Source organism: Patiria miniata, unplaced genomic scaffold (genome assembly GCF_015706575.1).
Source record: "Patiria miniata isolate m_02_andy unplaced genomic scaffold, ASM1570657v1 HiC_scaffold_7, whole genome shotgun sequence".
In the NCBI taxonomy this organism is placed as follows: Eukaryota; Metazoa; Echinodermata; class Asteroidea; order Valvatida; family Asterinidae; genus Patiria; species Patiria miniata.
The window spans coordinates 43,641,895-43,659,015 of record NW_024037074.1 but is presented as its reverse complement, the minus strand read 5'-3'; the positions used below and the strand labels follow the sequence as shown (position 1 = coordinate 43,659,015).

The 17,121-nt window shown below is 40.3% G+C and overlaps 1 protein-coding gene across 7 annotated transcripts in view; it reads left to right on the top strand.

The window, feature by feature from the left end:
- Positions 1 to 5,694, top strand: part of LOC119744383 — a 43,234-nt gene extending 37,540 nt beyond the window's left edge. For all 7 annotated transcript variants that reach the window (XM_038220288.1, XM_038220286.1, XM_038220285.1 and 4 more), the window contains exon 4: positions 229 to 5,694. In XM_038220288.1, coding sequence (XP_038076216.1) covers positions 229 to 327 — 99 coding nt within the window. In that variant the 3' untranslated portion in view covers positions 328 to 5,694. The remainder of the gene's footprint in view (positions 1 to 228) is intronic.
- The last annotated feature ends 11,427 nt before the right edge of the window (positions 5,695 to 17,121 follow it).

Below are 17,121 nucleotides of genomic sequence, written 5' to 3'. Positions count from 1 at the left end.
TTTTGTGTCAAATCAACATATTAAAATAGGAATATATGTTTTCACCCTTTGTGATGCTTTGCAGTGCCCCACTTTTATGGAATCAATAGAATAGAATCCATAGAATGAATTTCTCTTTCTTAGTTTACGACAATGTTAAGACATATCCTACAGAATCACTGAAATGACATTAAACGTTGTAATGCAATCCTTTTGTATTCATGTTTTGGCTTTCTTTTCACTCTACAGAGGCTGCGTGCCCGACACCAGCAGAACATTCTACAGAGACTCTTGAACTCTCTCCGAGGCAACCCCCATCATGGCCACAGAGAGGGTAGCCCAGTCTGATGACCAACTAAGCATGAACTACCAGCTAACATGGAGTCGTCATGTGATAACCACTTAAAATGCTGCATCATGGGATTCCAGAACAGTGCATTGTGGGAATTCCACAACTTTGCCAATGAGAGCATTCTAAAGCCTGCTTGGGGACAGGACGCGTGATCTATTTATAGAATGCTGCTGCATTGTGGGATAGAAATGCCTAAAAGTGAAAGGACCGACTACGAGTTATTCAAAGTGCGTTGGGGGCATTTCCCTTTAAAAGTGTGTGTACTTGGATCGACAGACTACGAGACCTTACAACATGGACATAACTAGTCTACGAAATGACCCATCAGTTAAAGGACGTATTACGCAACCAAGACTTGCAATGTTTGTGAGAAGACTGTGACTTCTATTTATAAAATTTGCTGCTGCGTAAAAGGGATCAACTGCTGTTGGAACAATGGACTCATTGCAAACTAAGGACAGCATTCAGAGAAGGAAACTAGAAGGATTTGTTCATCTTTAACCATCGTGGGGACTGCAATAAGCGCATCGTGTGCTAAACAGGCTTGGGATTACCTAGATTGAACCTAAAACAGAAGAAAGATGTCTGTGAATGTGCAACGTCCTCAAAACTGTCACCGTTAGTCTCGTCATAATGTAGATCAACTGAAGAAACTCTGCAGCAGTCAGCATTGACTTGTGTACAAAATAAACAAGACTTTTAAGTTGATTTTCCGCTGTATATGAAACCTGTCAAGATGACTTATTGTCCAACCCTAATGTAGGCGACTATTGAAGTCTGGTAGTTGGATGCATAGGTTTTCTATTCTTACACTCGGATGTTGTGAATGAGTTTATGATGCCACCTGCTGTATCTCTACCATACTTTATGAGTCACATACAGATATTTGTATTATGATAAACTTAACAGACTTAAAGATTGCTTCTATGTATAATGTCTGTATATTGCTACCATACATCAGCTCAATGCTCTTAGAACCTCTTAGCTTATGCTCATATTGAACCCCCCAACTCTACTCCTCCTTCCTGCCCCCCCCCCCCAAGCATAAACGGATGCTACCTCGACTTTTGTAAAGTGTAAATTAAAGATACTTGCTATTCTCACTGGAGCAGTGTACCCAGTGCCTATACAGTATTTATGTGCTGATATTTATGTGGCAGCTACCATGATGCAAGTGCCAGTTGTTCTGATGGGCATTTTGTTAATTCTGAACCTAGGGTACGTTTAATTATAAAACAACATAGCATTACATGCTGGTTGTACGGTGGACCTTTTCAAGATGTTATCATCATTTGTGTGGTTACAACATGTTTCAAAGCAAGTCTTGAGGTTATCCCAAACAGATTGTAGTTATCAAATGTGCAAGTGCATTCTGGGCGTAACCCACCTTAATATTAATAAACATTGTCTCACGTTCTGTCCTATTTCCAGCATCCAGTTGCCAAGGAGACCTGTTTTATCAACTAATTATGGAAAGAAAGAAAAAAAAAGATAAAAAATGAATTGTTTGACTAGGGATCAATCTGATTGATTTCAAATTAAACTCATTGAAAATGAAAGAAGAACTTAAAAACCAAAGATAAACACTTCAATACTCTTTTGGCCAAAATAAATGTTTGAAACCATTTTTTTAACCTCAGAAACATGCAAAGCAAAAGAGTTCTACGATAGATGTTTTGAGCCCAATAGTTGCTATATGTGTATAAATTAAAATATGTAGTTTAAGTTATACAGTTTTGGAAACATGACTTTGTATTTATTTTGTACTTAATTTTAGCTGAAGTTATGTGTAATGTACTGTTTGTTCATAACCTACAGAAACGTTTCAGTCTTTGACTTGCTGGGGCAACATTTGATAGTACTGAGACCACAACTAATAAGAACACAGCCCTACTCTCTAGTACTCTGAATTGTACCCCTTTTACGGACTGTCTGTTTCCAACATTCTTAAAAATAAGTTCAAGAATAGATGCTTTTGACTGCAATGAGTTGACAAACTTGATGTGCTGTTTGTACTAATGCTGACTTGACAAAATGATCCGGTATGAGATAATTCCAGCAAATCTTCCCGGCAGACTGAGATTAGTGTATTGAACAATGAAGTGTTTAGATGCCAGTTTCCTGTGCCAGTTTGATCGTGGAAGTATGAGTTTAGTACTGTGTTGATGGAATTGGTGGAATGATTATGATTGATATAAATAACCAGAAAATTGCATAAAATGACTAATAATGGAATCTGCTCTTGACAATAATCTCACTCTATAATATTTCCAGAGAGTGAAAGTTCAATCTGGAATCTGGTTCAGTTTCTACTGGAAGTAGAAAGCAGATGATTTAGAGTAAAAAAAAATAAACTAATAATAAATTGAAAGAGTTAAAAACAAAACCAGAAGACTTTTTCTAGTGGAAACAGAATTGATTTGATTGAGTAAATTGTACTCTAGTTTCAGATAAAGTGAATTTTATCACTCTTCGGGAATGAGATGGCACATACTTTTCTGACTATTCACAGACAGTTTTGATAAAAGCACTTTTTCTAATATTCCTAGGGCAGTCTTTTAGTAGAAGAACCTTGTCATGAATATTGAAACCTTGTTTTCCCAAGGTTCTACTGAGGCCGTCCTCTGATTGGCTAATTACACTGTATGGGCGTGGCCAAGTTGGAAATATTTCTACAAAAGCCGTCCTTTGATTGGATACTTGTCAGCTATTTATGGGGTTATTTTGTAGAATTTAATCATCGGTGATGTAAGGGAAATGTTACTATTTTGTGAGGTAACTGTATCTGAGCGAGCTGTAGTTGTGATAATGGCCGCAATGTGGTTCTATCTTTGTAAATCATCTTAGCTTCAATTATCAGGAATCTTTGAGCCAATAGCTACCATGCAAGTTATTGTTACTTCACTGTGGAAGCCTACTAGCCTGCAGAGGCAGATTTCTGTACTAAGAGTTTTAGTTGTTGAAAAAGAAAGGTTTTGTGAAATGTTAGCAAAGTTTATCAGAAGAGAATGAAAAGACGAAAGTGCAAAGTGTATATTTATTTAATTTATTACTTTTGTGAATTTATTTATATATTTTGTTTTACTTGAATTTTTGAATGTTTTAGAATAAGCTAAAAGGAAATTGTCATGGTGCTATTATGGTGTTAAATGAACTCTGCTGAGCCTCTGAGAATGATTAATTTAAAAAGTTTTTTTTTACGCACCTTGGAACATTTCCACACAGTATGTGTAGTGACATTCCAAAATCATTAATCCATTGTAAGCCATTTTTACCATTCATAATGATCCTTTCCTCTTACGAACATATTTAAGATTCCTTCATTGTTTAGACAATCCTTTGTGCGGTTTGTGACAGTGAGTTTGGCTTAAAGATCAGTGTTTGGACAAAATGGTTCTAAGTAAGTTGACGATAGAAGGCCAAGTAGACAGGGTGAATAGATGGTCAACATTCCTCCATGGATTGGTGCTGCTGATTCGCCGTGCTGTTTTTCTTCAAGACAAACAATTAACTGGAAAACCAAACTATGACTCGATGACAGTTTGTTTTTACGTGATGGAAAGGATGGTTGTACCTAAGACATAACACCATTCCAGTATTTGAGATTGGAAACATTTGAATATTTCTACCAAATTAAATGAAGTGACCTTTTTTGCACTTGATTTTGTATACACCTTTTTGGCAAAGTTTTGAAGGCATTTTGATACTGCGAAAGTCGAGTAACGTGTTAATTGTTTGAATGTTTGATAAATGCTTGTTCAGTTTGTTTTGACGTCAGACAGATATACGATGGAAGATGCTACATGTTACTGTTGCTTATATATATATTTGAAGATGGCTCATGTCTCTCAGCTGTACTCTTAACAGAAATGTTATTTCTCTGAAATTTTCACATTTTTGGAGCAAATTTAAACCAGCATTTGCAATCATCTGATTGCTAAAATGCGTCTAGATTGCCAAACAAAAATGTAATGTATGCGCTGTTGTTCATGTACATAGCTTTAAGAGAGTAGATTAACAATTTATATGCATTACTTGTAAGTAACTTATTTAATTTAAAATAAAAAGAAGCATTGCAAAAAAACTGTAACTTCGATACTGTTAAAAAAATCACGAAGATTTAGGAGTCATGAATAATTCTTACTTCAGTTTACCGTAAACAATTAGAAATGAAGCAAGCCTACAGCTCCCTAGAAAATGTCCTGATAACAAATCTTGTCTTTCAAAGTTCAGGAAACAAGATTAGTAAAGTTTATTTTTTATTCTGAATTTTCCCGATAAAACAAAGAATCCAGATTATCATTCCTTCTTCCTTCGTTGTACTTGTTAATATTTAATATATACAGGATCAATCGATTGAAACCTTGAAAAAGAATATAAAAAGCTTTTCCTTTGTCTGAATGATCAATGAAATCGTCTCCTAATAAGGCATGACAACCAGTCAGTTGTAAATGTTAGATTTGTCTAAAAAGGGTTTGTTTTGGGATCTTTTGTGTGGTGTTTAGTCGGCGTAGCGTTACGATAATCGGCGGCGATCTGCGATCATTTGTGCTTCCACTTTGTTGTAAAGGGCTGGTTCTGTAGAAATTGCAGAAATATCATTTTTGACGAGGTCATGTACTGATAAGAAAAAGACAAATTTGCAATGGTGATGTAGCCAATTTCTGATTCGACTGGTTGATAACCTAGTATGGAATTACCTTATGATATTATGTGATTGTTTACGAACTTCAATTTTTTTGCCCGATACACAGTTTTCTTGCAATTCTTTTCACAGCTTAAAGGAATATCCAAAACGCATTTTATTCAGAAATGTTATATTGTGCGTAGAAGTACGCGCATAGCGGAATGGTTAAGTATTTATTATGCCATTGTTCATTTTTTTGGTCGACAACTCTGCGTAAGCCGTTTTGCAGACAGCAAGTGCAATCCTGGTAAACGACACTCAATATTTATTATTCCTGATACCATTTTGCTTCAATATTTATTATTTATTACACTAAGGCCAACTTGTCGATGGAAGTTGCAACTTGCTTTTGTTCTTGGGACATTTGGATTGCCAGGTTATATTATTTGTTTCCTTTGGCAAAGAGAGATGAATTTGTTTTCATGATCAGAAGAATGGTGAATCAGAAGAATTTGCGAATGTTAAATTTGTAATGAAATCTGTACAGTTATAATCAAGAACCGTTGATCATTTGTTTAAAAAAACTAGGAAAAATAAAGAGTTACAATTGTCGGCTTTTGTAATGCATTTTTGTAAGGATTAAAGCACTCGTACTGTAAATTGACTGTACATAATGTTTAATTATTCGCAATATTTCATCATTGAATTAAAGACAAAATTAATTGATAAACTTAAACGCTGGCACTCCTGTCCTTACTTTGTGTAATTAGGGGTTATTTTGGTCTCCGAAGGTCTCAGAATCGCTAGCTCTGACCCTTGAACATCAAACAGCATATCAACAATTGTCAACTATTGTGTTTTAGGCCAAAAAAAAAGTCTCCGGTTTCTGGTATGGAGCTTGTCCAAAAGTGGTGCGGTGACGCGGCTTTTTTTTTTTTTACCTGACTTTTTTGCTTCAAATGTCGGCTGATGACTGCAAATGGTGCCCAACTAAACTTAGAGAAAATATATGGGAGTCCAGAGAGGCCACATAAAGCTTATTCTCGATCATAACCCCTTCTATAAACACGTTAAAATTGTGCAGCAGCAGGATTCCAGTCAAACCAGTGAGTTTGGCGGTTTTGAGACATCATCTTTCATTGAAAAAAAACTTTTTCATTTTGCCGACGCGCATGGCTACGGCGACGCGCGCGCATACCAGAAACCGGAGACTTTTTTTTTTTGGCCTTACTTAAAACTGTGTCGTTTTTTCTTCACCCTTTCATCTTCCGATCTGATGGTACATCCTAGAGATAATATAACCTGTCCTTGCGCGAACACCTTACAGCCCGTGTATTATGACAGCACTACTGAGTAAACTTTGTGGCTTTGCGTTGTGCAGGTTCCAGACGTAAACAAAAATGATTCCCCGAACAGAAATCTCACACAGAACAATGACGGATAATATTGATTGATTGACGGTGATAAGTGTTTACAGGTTGAAGCACCGTCTCGAACGTATAGAGGTGGTGTTCTCGTTCAAAGTGGGTGGCAGGTCGGTCGAGGACAATTTTCTCCTCGGTGGGTACAGCGTTGTATTGAAATGATGGTTTTTGTAATACGAAGGACTTTGTTCTACTTTGTTCAGGATTCTCCTTTTAAACAGAATTTATGGCAAATAAGATTTGAAGGTAAAGGCAGCAATAAGATAAAGATTGACGGTAGCACCATGTGACAAATCTCTTTTGTTTTTGGTTGAGTTTGGCAGGTTCTGAAAAGAACCGGGGGAACTCAAAGAACCGAGGGAACTCAACGTTTCGGACAGTATACTCTGCCCGTCGTCAGGAGACTGAAGGACTTATTGCACTGAAGGGCTACCCAAATAACAGTGGGGGGGGGGGGGGGGGCTCATTTTCTGGAGGGGGCATTCTATGGGTTTTTAACAATAAAAATGCTCGTTTTTGCCTTCCCCGAATTGTAGAAGGTAAAAGTAGCAACATGCTTAGTCGGAAACAAAGTAAATAAGATGAGTCATCGGAACTTTATCACTATTTGATGCCACATCGCCTTGGTCGACATAAATTAAACCATGGAGGAATAAAAACCAGCAGCAGAAAAACAAATCAAGTTGATATGACACCAGCAAGTCTGTCCACAAGACCTTCTCACCAGGGGGTAGTCGAGTTATTATTGTGACGAGAGTCATAATACTCGTGTGTTGCTGCCTAGTTGATTTGGAGGCAGCACAAGTTTGGCACACACCCTTATTACAATCGACACGCGATGGTCGCAGCGCTGTTTGACCTCAGCGGGGCGTGAGGTCAAATTATACCACAGACCCCAGTGCGATTCAAGTTATCATGGACAGTTATAATTTGATTGCAATCAAGATTTGACAACCGCAAGGGTTGGAATTGATGATTAATGACTTACTAAGTGAACCTCGACTTTTTGCGTTACCTTTGCGTGACAAATCAAAGTTTATATCACACCGCACAACAATGAATGTTTGTTTTGTGCCGACCAAGATTTTTGATGTGCGTTTTTGCGATTCTCTTCAAGCCTGCTACAACTTTGCAGTATACTGAGGTATGATGTACAGTGTAGGGATTCTCTAGAACTTTTAATTGTTTATTTGACCCTCACTACAAAGTCCATATCGGGGAACTGTGTTTTAAAAAAAACTTGATTTTTGAATCTATTAGCAACTGTTGTAACATGCAACAATAGTAAGTTTATAGTTGGAACATAACTTTGCTGCGGGTTTAACGGGAGGAAGGGCGGGGTTTTCAATGTGGAGGGGGGATCATGACCGCATGGTGCCCGATTGTGGTACTACTACGTATGACGAGAGAAACCCTGTTTCTCCTCAAGAAAAAAATATGACCAAAACATGTCCCCAGCTGAGTTGAGAAGAATCAGTAGCCAGGTGGGGGTAAAGTAGAAAAGAAAAAAGTCTTGAGGCCTTGAGGGTTTGTTTTCTTCAAGTTCGCGTGTCTGTGTCGTCTGCTTGGCTTATTAGACCCGTGGTCTGGCTCAAGTTTCCCCCTTGTCAACCCCAGCCGGCGCGCGCTCAGTCGTAACGACTCGTGCTTACCAGGTGAAACCCATAGATGATCATACTTGTGGTTGAACCGGTGTCTGCATCGACACAGGATAATGGCAGAAATCTGATACAGGATGGCCAGAAAACAAGCGTACTTGTTGAGAAATATGATCTTTAAGTTGGGTTTAATTGATGTGATATGAGTACAGAGACCCGCAGGGAGGATGCACTGTTATTGTTTATTTTGTCTACGGATTGCGATGACAAGAATAGTGGCGAGACTGATATCTTGCAAAATATTTTCTTAAGTGATGTGATTCTGAGTCAACCTTTTAATTTGTTCAACCATAGAAGGAAAATAATCATCTCATGATAGGTCGTTCTGTCGTTTGTATTCATCCACTATGCCAACTTAACTCCTTTTTTTCTAAATAAGACCATAGAGCAACGAACAGACAGACACTACATCGTCTACGCTAAAACTGCGGAAAAAGTAGGCCTGTGGTTTTTCCTTTGTTCAGTTTTATTTCTACCAATCCATCCCAAAATATCGATAGGCCTATCTTGTTTTGGTCTGCGGTTTAAGCCTCCTGACATTCAGGCGAACAATCAGACGTCAATTTTCTGGCAGGGGCCGTATCATAAGTCCGACGCCTCATAGGTCCGACGCCTCATAAGTCCGAAATTTCGGACTTATGAGGCGTCGGACTTATGAGGCATACAATTTATTAATTCCGCTTCATAGATCCGACGCCTCATAAGTCCGACGCCTCATAAGTCCGACAAATTAAACGCCTCGTTTTTACGTTGTCGGACTAATGAGGCGTCGGACTTATGAGGCGTCGGACCTATGAGGCGTCGGACTTATGAGGCGTCGGACCTTTGAGGCGTCGGACTAATGGGCCTTTATTTGGTTAGGGGATGCGATTTTGTCGGACTTATGAGGCGTCGGACCTATGAGGCGTCGGACTTATGAGCGGACCCCTTCTGGCAAATAGCCAAAACCACTAGCGCAGCCAACCGGCCGGTGTGGAACACTCTCCGGTCATATTTTTACCTGACTGTTGTTTGATTGTCATTGTTTAAAATATAGGTGTAGCAGGGATTTCACACTTAATAATTGTTCGTACGATTTCGAAATTTGGGGAAAATCTTGAGCTAGATCAAGAGTAAGAGAATGGACGTAGTTCATTTGTGATTCGATCAGTGCATTCCCCTGGCAAAGCTTGAAGAAAAAATAAACATTTGATTTAGTGAGTGTAGCGTTAGGGAATAATAGTCTTTGTTACAAACACATTGTCATCGTATGATTAATGTTGGCACTATTCCAAGATCAATTTAGAACTGACGCAGTACGTAATATGCCTCGGTGTATCGCAGCACCACTTGTTCCTTCCTCTTTGCGTATTAAGTTTCTCCTCTGAAACTTTTTTTCTCGCATCTAAAAATACGGTTGGTTTTTGCAAAGGGACATTTTGGGGATTTAGGCCGCAAAGTATTCTGTCAACAATTATGGGCCAAGCTGTCTTTGGTGAAATTATAAACATCGGTGCGTAAGCCTATAGTTTGTTAAATGTTGACAGTAAATTTCTGGCCTGATAAAAAAAACTCTTTTGGAGTAAAGGTGAAGTGATAGATTGGGAGTAGGCTCTATTTCTAAGATGGCCAGCTAGGATCCGAACCTCTCAATACTCAACGAACAGCGAACGGCAAAGCGAGGTGAAATATTGGTTCCTTAGTGAGTGATGAAGAATGCAAAGAGTTCAAATTAATAAAGCAGCATTACTCCACTATCTCCGATGTTACAGAGGCTAGGCGTGATGCAAAGACAAGGGTTGTCAACACTTTCTTTATCCTCTGGGCCCCGACTTTATTTGCTTCCTACCTGGCAATGTTCACTGACGGACTGTCTTGTCCCCATCCCTCCCCTTTTCTCTTCATCAATTTCTAATGTTCCGAAGCTAACTGTTCCTGCATGAATGGTTTCTTAACCATGTCTGGCGCTTGCTTCAAACCTTGACCAAGACGAGGGAAGAGCCGGTGCGTCTGCACACGCCTACAATGTTGATCGTGTCGCCTTCTTCCTAATCAGGCGTGATAAATCAGGTGTTGTCATCGCTGCGTTAACAACCATGGACGAGACAAAAACGAGACATAGAAAATATTGAGAAAATTTCAGAAGTAAGGCCATGTATGATTTTTTTTCTGAAAGGATGTTTTATGTGAACATTATACTGAATGCGAAGTAATTAGAATCTCAATTGCTTTGCCAGACATCGATATTCTAGTCAGTTTTCTGTCGAGTGACGGAACCAGACAACCTTCGTCGCACGTTAAGTTTTTGTTCTAATTTCTTCTCGAAAGAAAGATCGTTTGTGTTAAAGGGAATATACATCATTTGCTTTTGCTGTAATTTTCAGAAATGGATGGAATTGGGGGGTTGGAAATATATAGCAAATATAGTTACACTGACTTTTTTGAGGTTTTGGGTTCGAAAATGCTATAAAAACCAAGAAAAACAATCATTTTCCTGTAGTCTGGTTCCCTGACTCCATATAAGAAGAAACAGAGCAGTTTACATATATTGGGGAATTGTAAGGTCAGGGAACCAGTCTAGCTGGCTTGCACCCGTTCATAGGTGTGTAATCGATTGCAAACAAGTGCGATGGTCAACTGGGGCCAGTATTTGACAAAAAGCCATTTTTTTCCAACGCTGATCGGCCGATCAGCGTTGGAAATTGATACAAAAATACCACTTTTCTTGAAAATGACAGTATACCAGGTGCCATGATTTTACAGGATGCTTTACACTGTCATTCACCAACAGTCCAGCAAGGTATTTCAAAACGATTTGGTAGTTATATTTTTTGATGTTAGTTGACCCAATTTATAAGCTAATTGCACGTTTCCTTCCGTTCTTTCATTATGCACTGAGGAGGGAAAAAAGGAAATTGTACAAGTAACTGCGGTCCAATTTGCTGGGGGAACACTTGGCAGCCTCAGTTTTTCTCTGAAGGGGGCACAAAATGGGTTTTCCAAGAAAAACCACCTAATGCCCCCCCCCCCCCGAGCCTCTTCGAGGGAAGCGGTGAAACCTCGAAAGGGGGAGGGGGCTTACCCATAGTCAAATATCGCGGTTTGGAAGATTCGAAATCGCTTACACCCTCACTATACGCCCTAACTCTGTTCTCAAATCCAACAGCCTAGAATGCCTGTAAGTAAGTGTTGATACGTCGTAAGGTTCTGTTTTGCTCGTATAATTATTGGTGGAATAATTATTTCATACGGGCTAAATGGTTACGTCTCTATAGTCCGAAGTACCATTGGTCCGAAGTCCCATTGATCCGACGTCCCATTGGTCCAACGTTCTATTGGTCCGAAGTCCCATTGGTCCGACGAAACGTAATACTGTTGCAGTTCCACTGGTTCAGGTTGACTGACCCTAGCCCTAACCCTAACCCTAATCCTATGGGGTGTCGGACCAATGGGGCGTCGGACCAATGGGACTTCGGACCAATGGGACTTCGGACCAATGGGATTTCGGACCAATGGGACTTCGGACTATAGAGACGTCCCCGGCTAATCCTATAGGTCTGCGCATAGTTGTAGGGCATAGATATCGAGGGAAGGTATATACATGTACTGCGTGTAGTTAGGGTCCCACTCAATTGTTCCTTGGAGGCATGTGACCAGGAACTTCATTAAGATTTCCTCTTTTGATATTTGGAGTGGTTCCTTCTGATAATACTCCTGAAGGATCTCCAACAGTGCATCCCTAACTACTGAACAAAGTTATCTCACACATAATGTAATATTCTGTAGGACAGTATAGACTCTAATCAGTCAAAAAAGGGTTTGTGAGTATCGAGTCGAATCAAACTCTCTCATCGACCGTGACATTCATTAAGTTAAAAGACATTTTGTATCGGCGCCGTCATTTTATAGAATCAGCCATCACTTCCAAAGGCAGACATTTGTAGGAATTATCGTTCGTGTAGGCATCTTCAATACTCTGTCTGAATAAAGACAAGACTCTATCGAGTTCTGAAGGGCAGACTTGAGGCGACAGCCCAATCCGATTACGAGAAATCGTAAGTCCAAAAGTCAACTTTTTGTGCAGTTGCACTGCATGCAACGAGCGGTCGTTATATAGCAAACTTGGGATGTATCGTCAGTTTTGAATTTGCCCTTCGGTCCAAGTGACGAACAATGAGAACCAGAAACCCAGAAATAAGAAGAACCGTCTTTGAATGTTTACGTTATATATTGCAATAAACACAGGTCCTATTTTAAATACAATGGCGCCAAAGATTACGTGACCTTTGAACTGGTTGACAAATGCGTCATGATTGGTCGTCGTACTTCTTTGATTCTCTCCGCTTCTCGGTGGATATGCCGTCGGACAAAACCGCAAATCAAAATGTTATTGTCAATGTCCGGAACTTCAAAATAACCGCCCAGTTTCCTTGTTTCTTTGATACATACTTCCTCAGGTACGTTTCCTCTATTTGCTTTCAAATAAAAGTCCTGTGGTCCGCGGTTGGTTTGGCGGTGCTTCAGTAAGATGATTAGGGCTATGTGCAAACATTTCTAAACTTGAAAGATTTTATCGACCGAGCCGCGCCGCTAGAAGCACATTGTCTTGTTGCAAAAATAAGTTCAGTATAATAAGTGACAAATTCTAGAATGGGCTTTAGCCTCTGGTTTTCATTACACCGCAGTTTTTTTTTTTAATGAACTCAAACCTGAGATGCGTATGTGGGTGGTCGTTCGGTCAAAATATCTCGAATAGTAATTTGAGATGTTGATGCCATCCCTCTTTAAATTATCTGCATGCGCGCGTGCGATTTCTAGTCGTTTATCAAGTCGTTGACTCCTTCTTGACTGATCACACGTACTTCTCGGATAAACGATGATTCCCCATGCCTCTAGTTTCAGCGCGGTCCAGACTGGTTTACAGTCTATGTAATGAATAAGGTACTCTTCGTTTACATCTTTTGAAACAAACCAGTTCCTGCAATAAATTAGCGGGTTATTTAGGCCAACCAAGTGCTACGATTGAAGCCACCTGAACGGCCAATTATAACCAACAACAGAATCAAAGGAAACAGCCGCGCAAGGCCTCAGTGGGATTTTAAGGGGAAAAAAGATTTAGAAAAGTACACACACTTCTGAAACTGCGGACAGTGACAAGCCGCAAGTTTTTTTTGTGTGTGGCTGTTTTATGAAGTGAGTAATTTATAACATTCAATAAATGACCCTTTTTCTAACCAAACAATTAATTATTCATTCATATTTTTGACTTAAGGGACAGGTCTTTTGTCAGCATTATAAGTATGGAACGACGGTAGAAGATCTAAGGAATTTTCTTTCCTTTTTTTTTTATTTATATTTGCCTTAAAATTTGCAGGTACTTAAGTTTGAGGCAATTTGGCGTGAATTTGGAGATATTATTGCGGTGTCGATGAGATACGGGCGGGTGAGTTTGGAGTGCAGAACTATATCGGTGGGATGGGGTGTGGATGGGGCATGAGGTGTGGATGGGGTGTGGATGGGGCATGGGGTGTGGATGGGGTGTGGATGGGGTGTGGATGGGGTGTGGATGGGGCGTGGATGTGTGGATAAGGTGAGGTTGGGGTGTGGATGGGGCGTGGATGGGGTGAGGTTGGGGTGTGGATGGGGCGTGGAGTGGGGTGTGGATGGGGTGTGGATGGGGCGTGGATGTGTGGATGGGTTGTGGATGGGGCGTGGATGTAAGGATGGGGCGTGGATGTGTGGATGGGGTGTGGATGGAGTGTGGTTGGGGCGTGGATGTGTGGATAAGGTGAGGCTGGGGCGTGGATGGGGTGTGGATGGGGTTTCGTTGACCGGAGGAGCGACACACCTGTGTAAGGTGGAGGGTAATATTAATGCAAAGCAAGTTGGTGGAACTTTTTTGATTTATAACATTTTTGCTCCACAGGCGCATTTACAAATTTTATTTTTGTTTTGTTAAAGCTTTGGTGAAGGTACCTTTTGAAGAAAAAAATAGTTTGGGAAATTTGTCAAAAATGCCTACGAATTCTAGGAACTTCACATACAAAAAAATAGACTGTTTGGGACCATATTGATCTTGGCTTTTCTCATTTTGCTCCGTCCATAAGAGCAAATAGAAACCCTGGACTGATGATCCAACGAAGTACACAGAACAGCCGTCGGTCCAGTGTAATTGAAAGAGAGAGAGAGAGAGAGAGATGCGGGGGAGGGGGGGGGGAGGTGAACTCGTATCTTGTCGGCTGGTCCGTCTGGGAGATTGCAAGAGATGTTAACAAGCAACAGGAGCGAAAGAGATCAAAGAAGATGCCGCTTCATCCTTAGAACAAGACAGATTCACCCGCCCTTGATAAGAAATACAAACATGACTGTGGAAGCATGTATCATGGCGGTCACGTGACTATCTGTAATCATTGAAACATGTCTATATCTTCCTGCAAGTATAACTTCGATTACATTTCAGCGCGCCAAATACCGAATTGAGAATGTCGGTATTATATGCCTTCATAAAATCATCCTGAATTGTCTTTCATTATTGAAGACCTATTTTGAAAGATATGACATTGAGGAGTTTTGAAATAATTTCAGAATTTGGTTGCCCTTCACAGACGTAAGTTATTTTTTTTTTTTATTAAGACCTCATTATCACACGCTTCCAGTCATTCTGGGAAAAGAATTGCTTAACACTTCTGCACTTTTTATCCTCAAACTAATCAAACCCAAAACGACAATCCACGCATGAATAGCAATAAACGTGGAGGCTTCAACGTTCATTTGTCTGAGACATGTGTGATGGCGAAATACCCAGAAGGCAAAGTGAGCTACGAGAAAGAAAAGGGGCGGCATTCTGTCTGCGCAATTGTACGGGGAGAAGCAATATCCTTTATACTCGGCGCGTTTAAATCATCTAAAAACACAAGAGAAATGTTTCAGTCGAGGAGAAAAAGCTGGTGCCGCCTTTTCAGTCTGTATACTCGCCAATCTTTCTTGATAAAGACTGGAGTTTGAGACGGCGGGTCGCCTCTTAATTGTTAAATCTATCGCGAATCAGACGACATGGGCAGATAAAGGTCCTTTTTATTTCATCTCTTGGCTCATCCTTGATGTTTTACCGTTCGGTCGTGTCAAGATTGACCAGGAGACGAGGCAACAGTTGGGAAAGGTTAAGGCCGTTGTTTTAGTCCCTCTGCAGGCGCCGTTTTGGGAGGGAGAATCTTATCACTTTACCAAGTTGAACGTATGCTTATAGGCCTGAAGATAGACACTTTTCTGCTTTGATCGTGCACTTGTGTTCACCTCCAGACGGAACAGATGTACTGGGTATTAAACGTGGGAGATGGCCATCAACTTAAACACGAAGAATCGAATTCGTTCTTTCCCTCCCTAAAACAAAATGACATGAATAAGTAATATAGAGAGAAGTGTTTTCAATTTCCCCAAACTTTCACTTAAAGTCTAAGATCATCCGATGTGTTGTAGGCCTAGTCTGCATGCAAGGTGTAAATCGCGGTGTGAAGAACAGAATCAATCAGCCCCATTTCGTTTCACATGAAACAAAAAATAATCCCGTGTGTATTAACGTCAGAAGACTGGAAAGTTCACAGAAAAAAAGAGTATCGTTTTATTATGATATTGCCAGTAGACCACTTAAACTACTGAAGCGACAGAGGGGAAAGATCACCATCTCAAAGATGTAACTTAGTCTACTCTCAACTGGTCATTCATCAACCTCAAAAAAGTATGAAATGAGCTGCGATATATTTCCAGTCACGTTGGAGAATCCCTCAGAGGTCTATAGTCACAGATCATGAAATGCATTCTCGTTTTATATGCCAATGCTTCGTGTCTAAAGTAGGCTCAACTGAAGTAGGGAATCGGGCGCTAAATTGCAGACACATGCATAAATCTACTGTGGTATATGGAGAAGGAGACAGTTTCATTGTGATTGTGAGGCTTATCACGTTCCTGCTGATACATTGAGCAGTAACTCACAAGTCATATCACCGAGGAAGATGGTGCACATACCGGGCTGGCTTGACAGGGTCCATAGTGTGACCCTGGGCAGTCACACTTCGCTCGGGTGGCACATGTCTGACTTCATGCTTCATACGATCCGTGACAAATCATAACTTGTGAAGGAAGTTACACTTTTGAATTAATCAGTGCTAGCACTGGCTTCAAATGAGATATTTGGTATACAGTTTATGGTGACCTGTGGCATTGGTGGTGTGCATGAGGTCAGAGTTCGATCATTTTGCATTTACATTCTTGCATCTGGTTTTTAAGATGAGCATAAAATGTATGTCTTGGGTGATTCCCTCCCTTTTTTTCCGCAGGGGAGGGGGGTGTCATTGGTATGCACTCTCCACAGTACGCTACTATGACCAAGCCTTGCAAGTGGCATGTTTTCATCCCTGCGAAAAGAATGAATCTTATCATTTTGCCTTTGAGAAAGACCAGGCCAGGTTCGAAATTTCAAGCCCTCTTATTTCTTTCGATTTGTATATTTTAACAATCCAGTAATCTTTTATTTGAAAAATTCATCACTTGACATCCTTCCTGTACAAAACATAAAAGGGAGAAATACATCAATTACAGCTTGGACGTCACCTGCTCCGTGCAAACCATCAGGTGTCCGACCCAATTATGACGGTGTGGACATTAATTGGTCTGTCCCCACCGGGCCACTCACGATGGATCTCGAGTCAACTGATCTCCAAAAACCATTTATCACATCTCCCCACTGTCATTGCGATTTCTGATCCACCTCCATGCATTTTTAATACCCTCGCCTATTAATACTGATCGGACGTGCCGGATTTAGACTCCCTGACCTGAATTGTTGATGGCTTCTTCCGATCTGTGACAACATGAATGGGACGCCTCTCTCTCTGGATGACTGCCGTGTTCCGGAGAAAAGAGGGTGATCAGATTGAGCTATTAAGAGCTTCCGCCAAAACACATCCAAACAAGAAAAAATTGTCATTTAGGAAAAGAGAGAATGTATATGGTTTGTTATGTGTGTCATCCAGAGCAGATGGTTTTCCGTTGGTTGACCCACCGATCACTGACATGGTAACATGGTCGAGATCTTTACACACAATC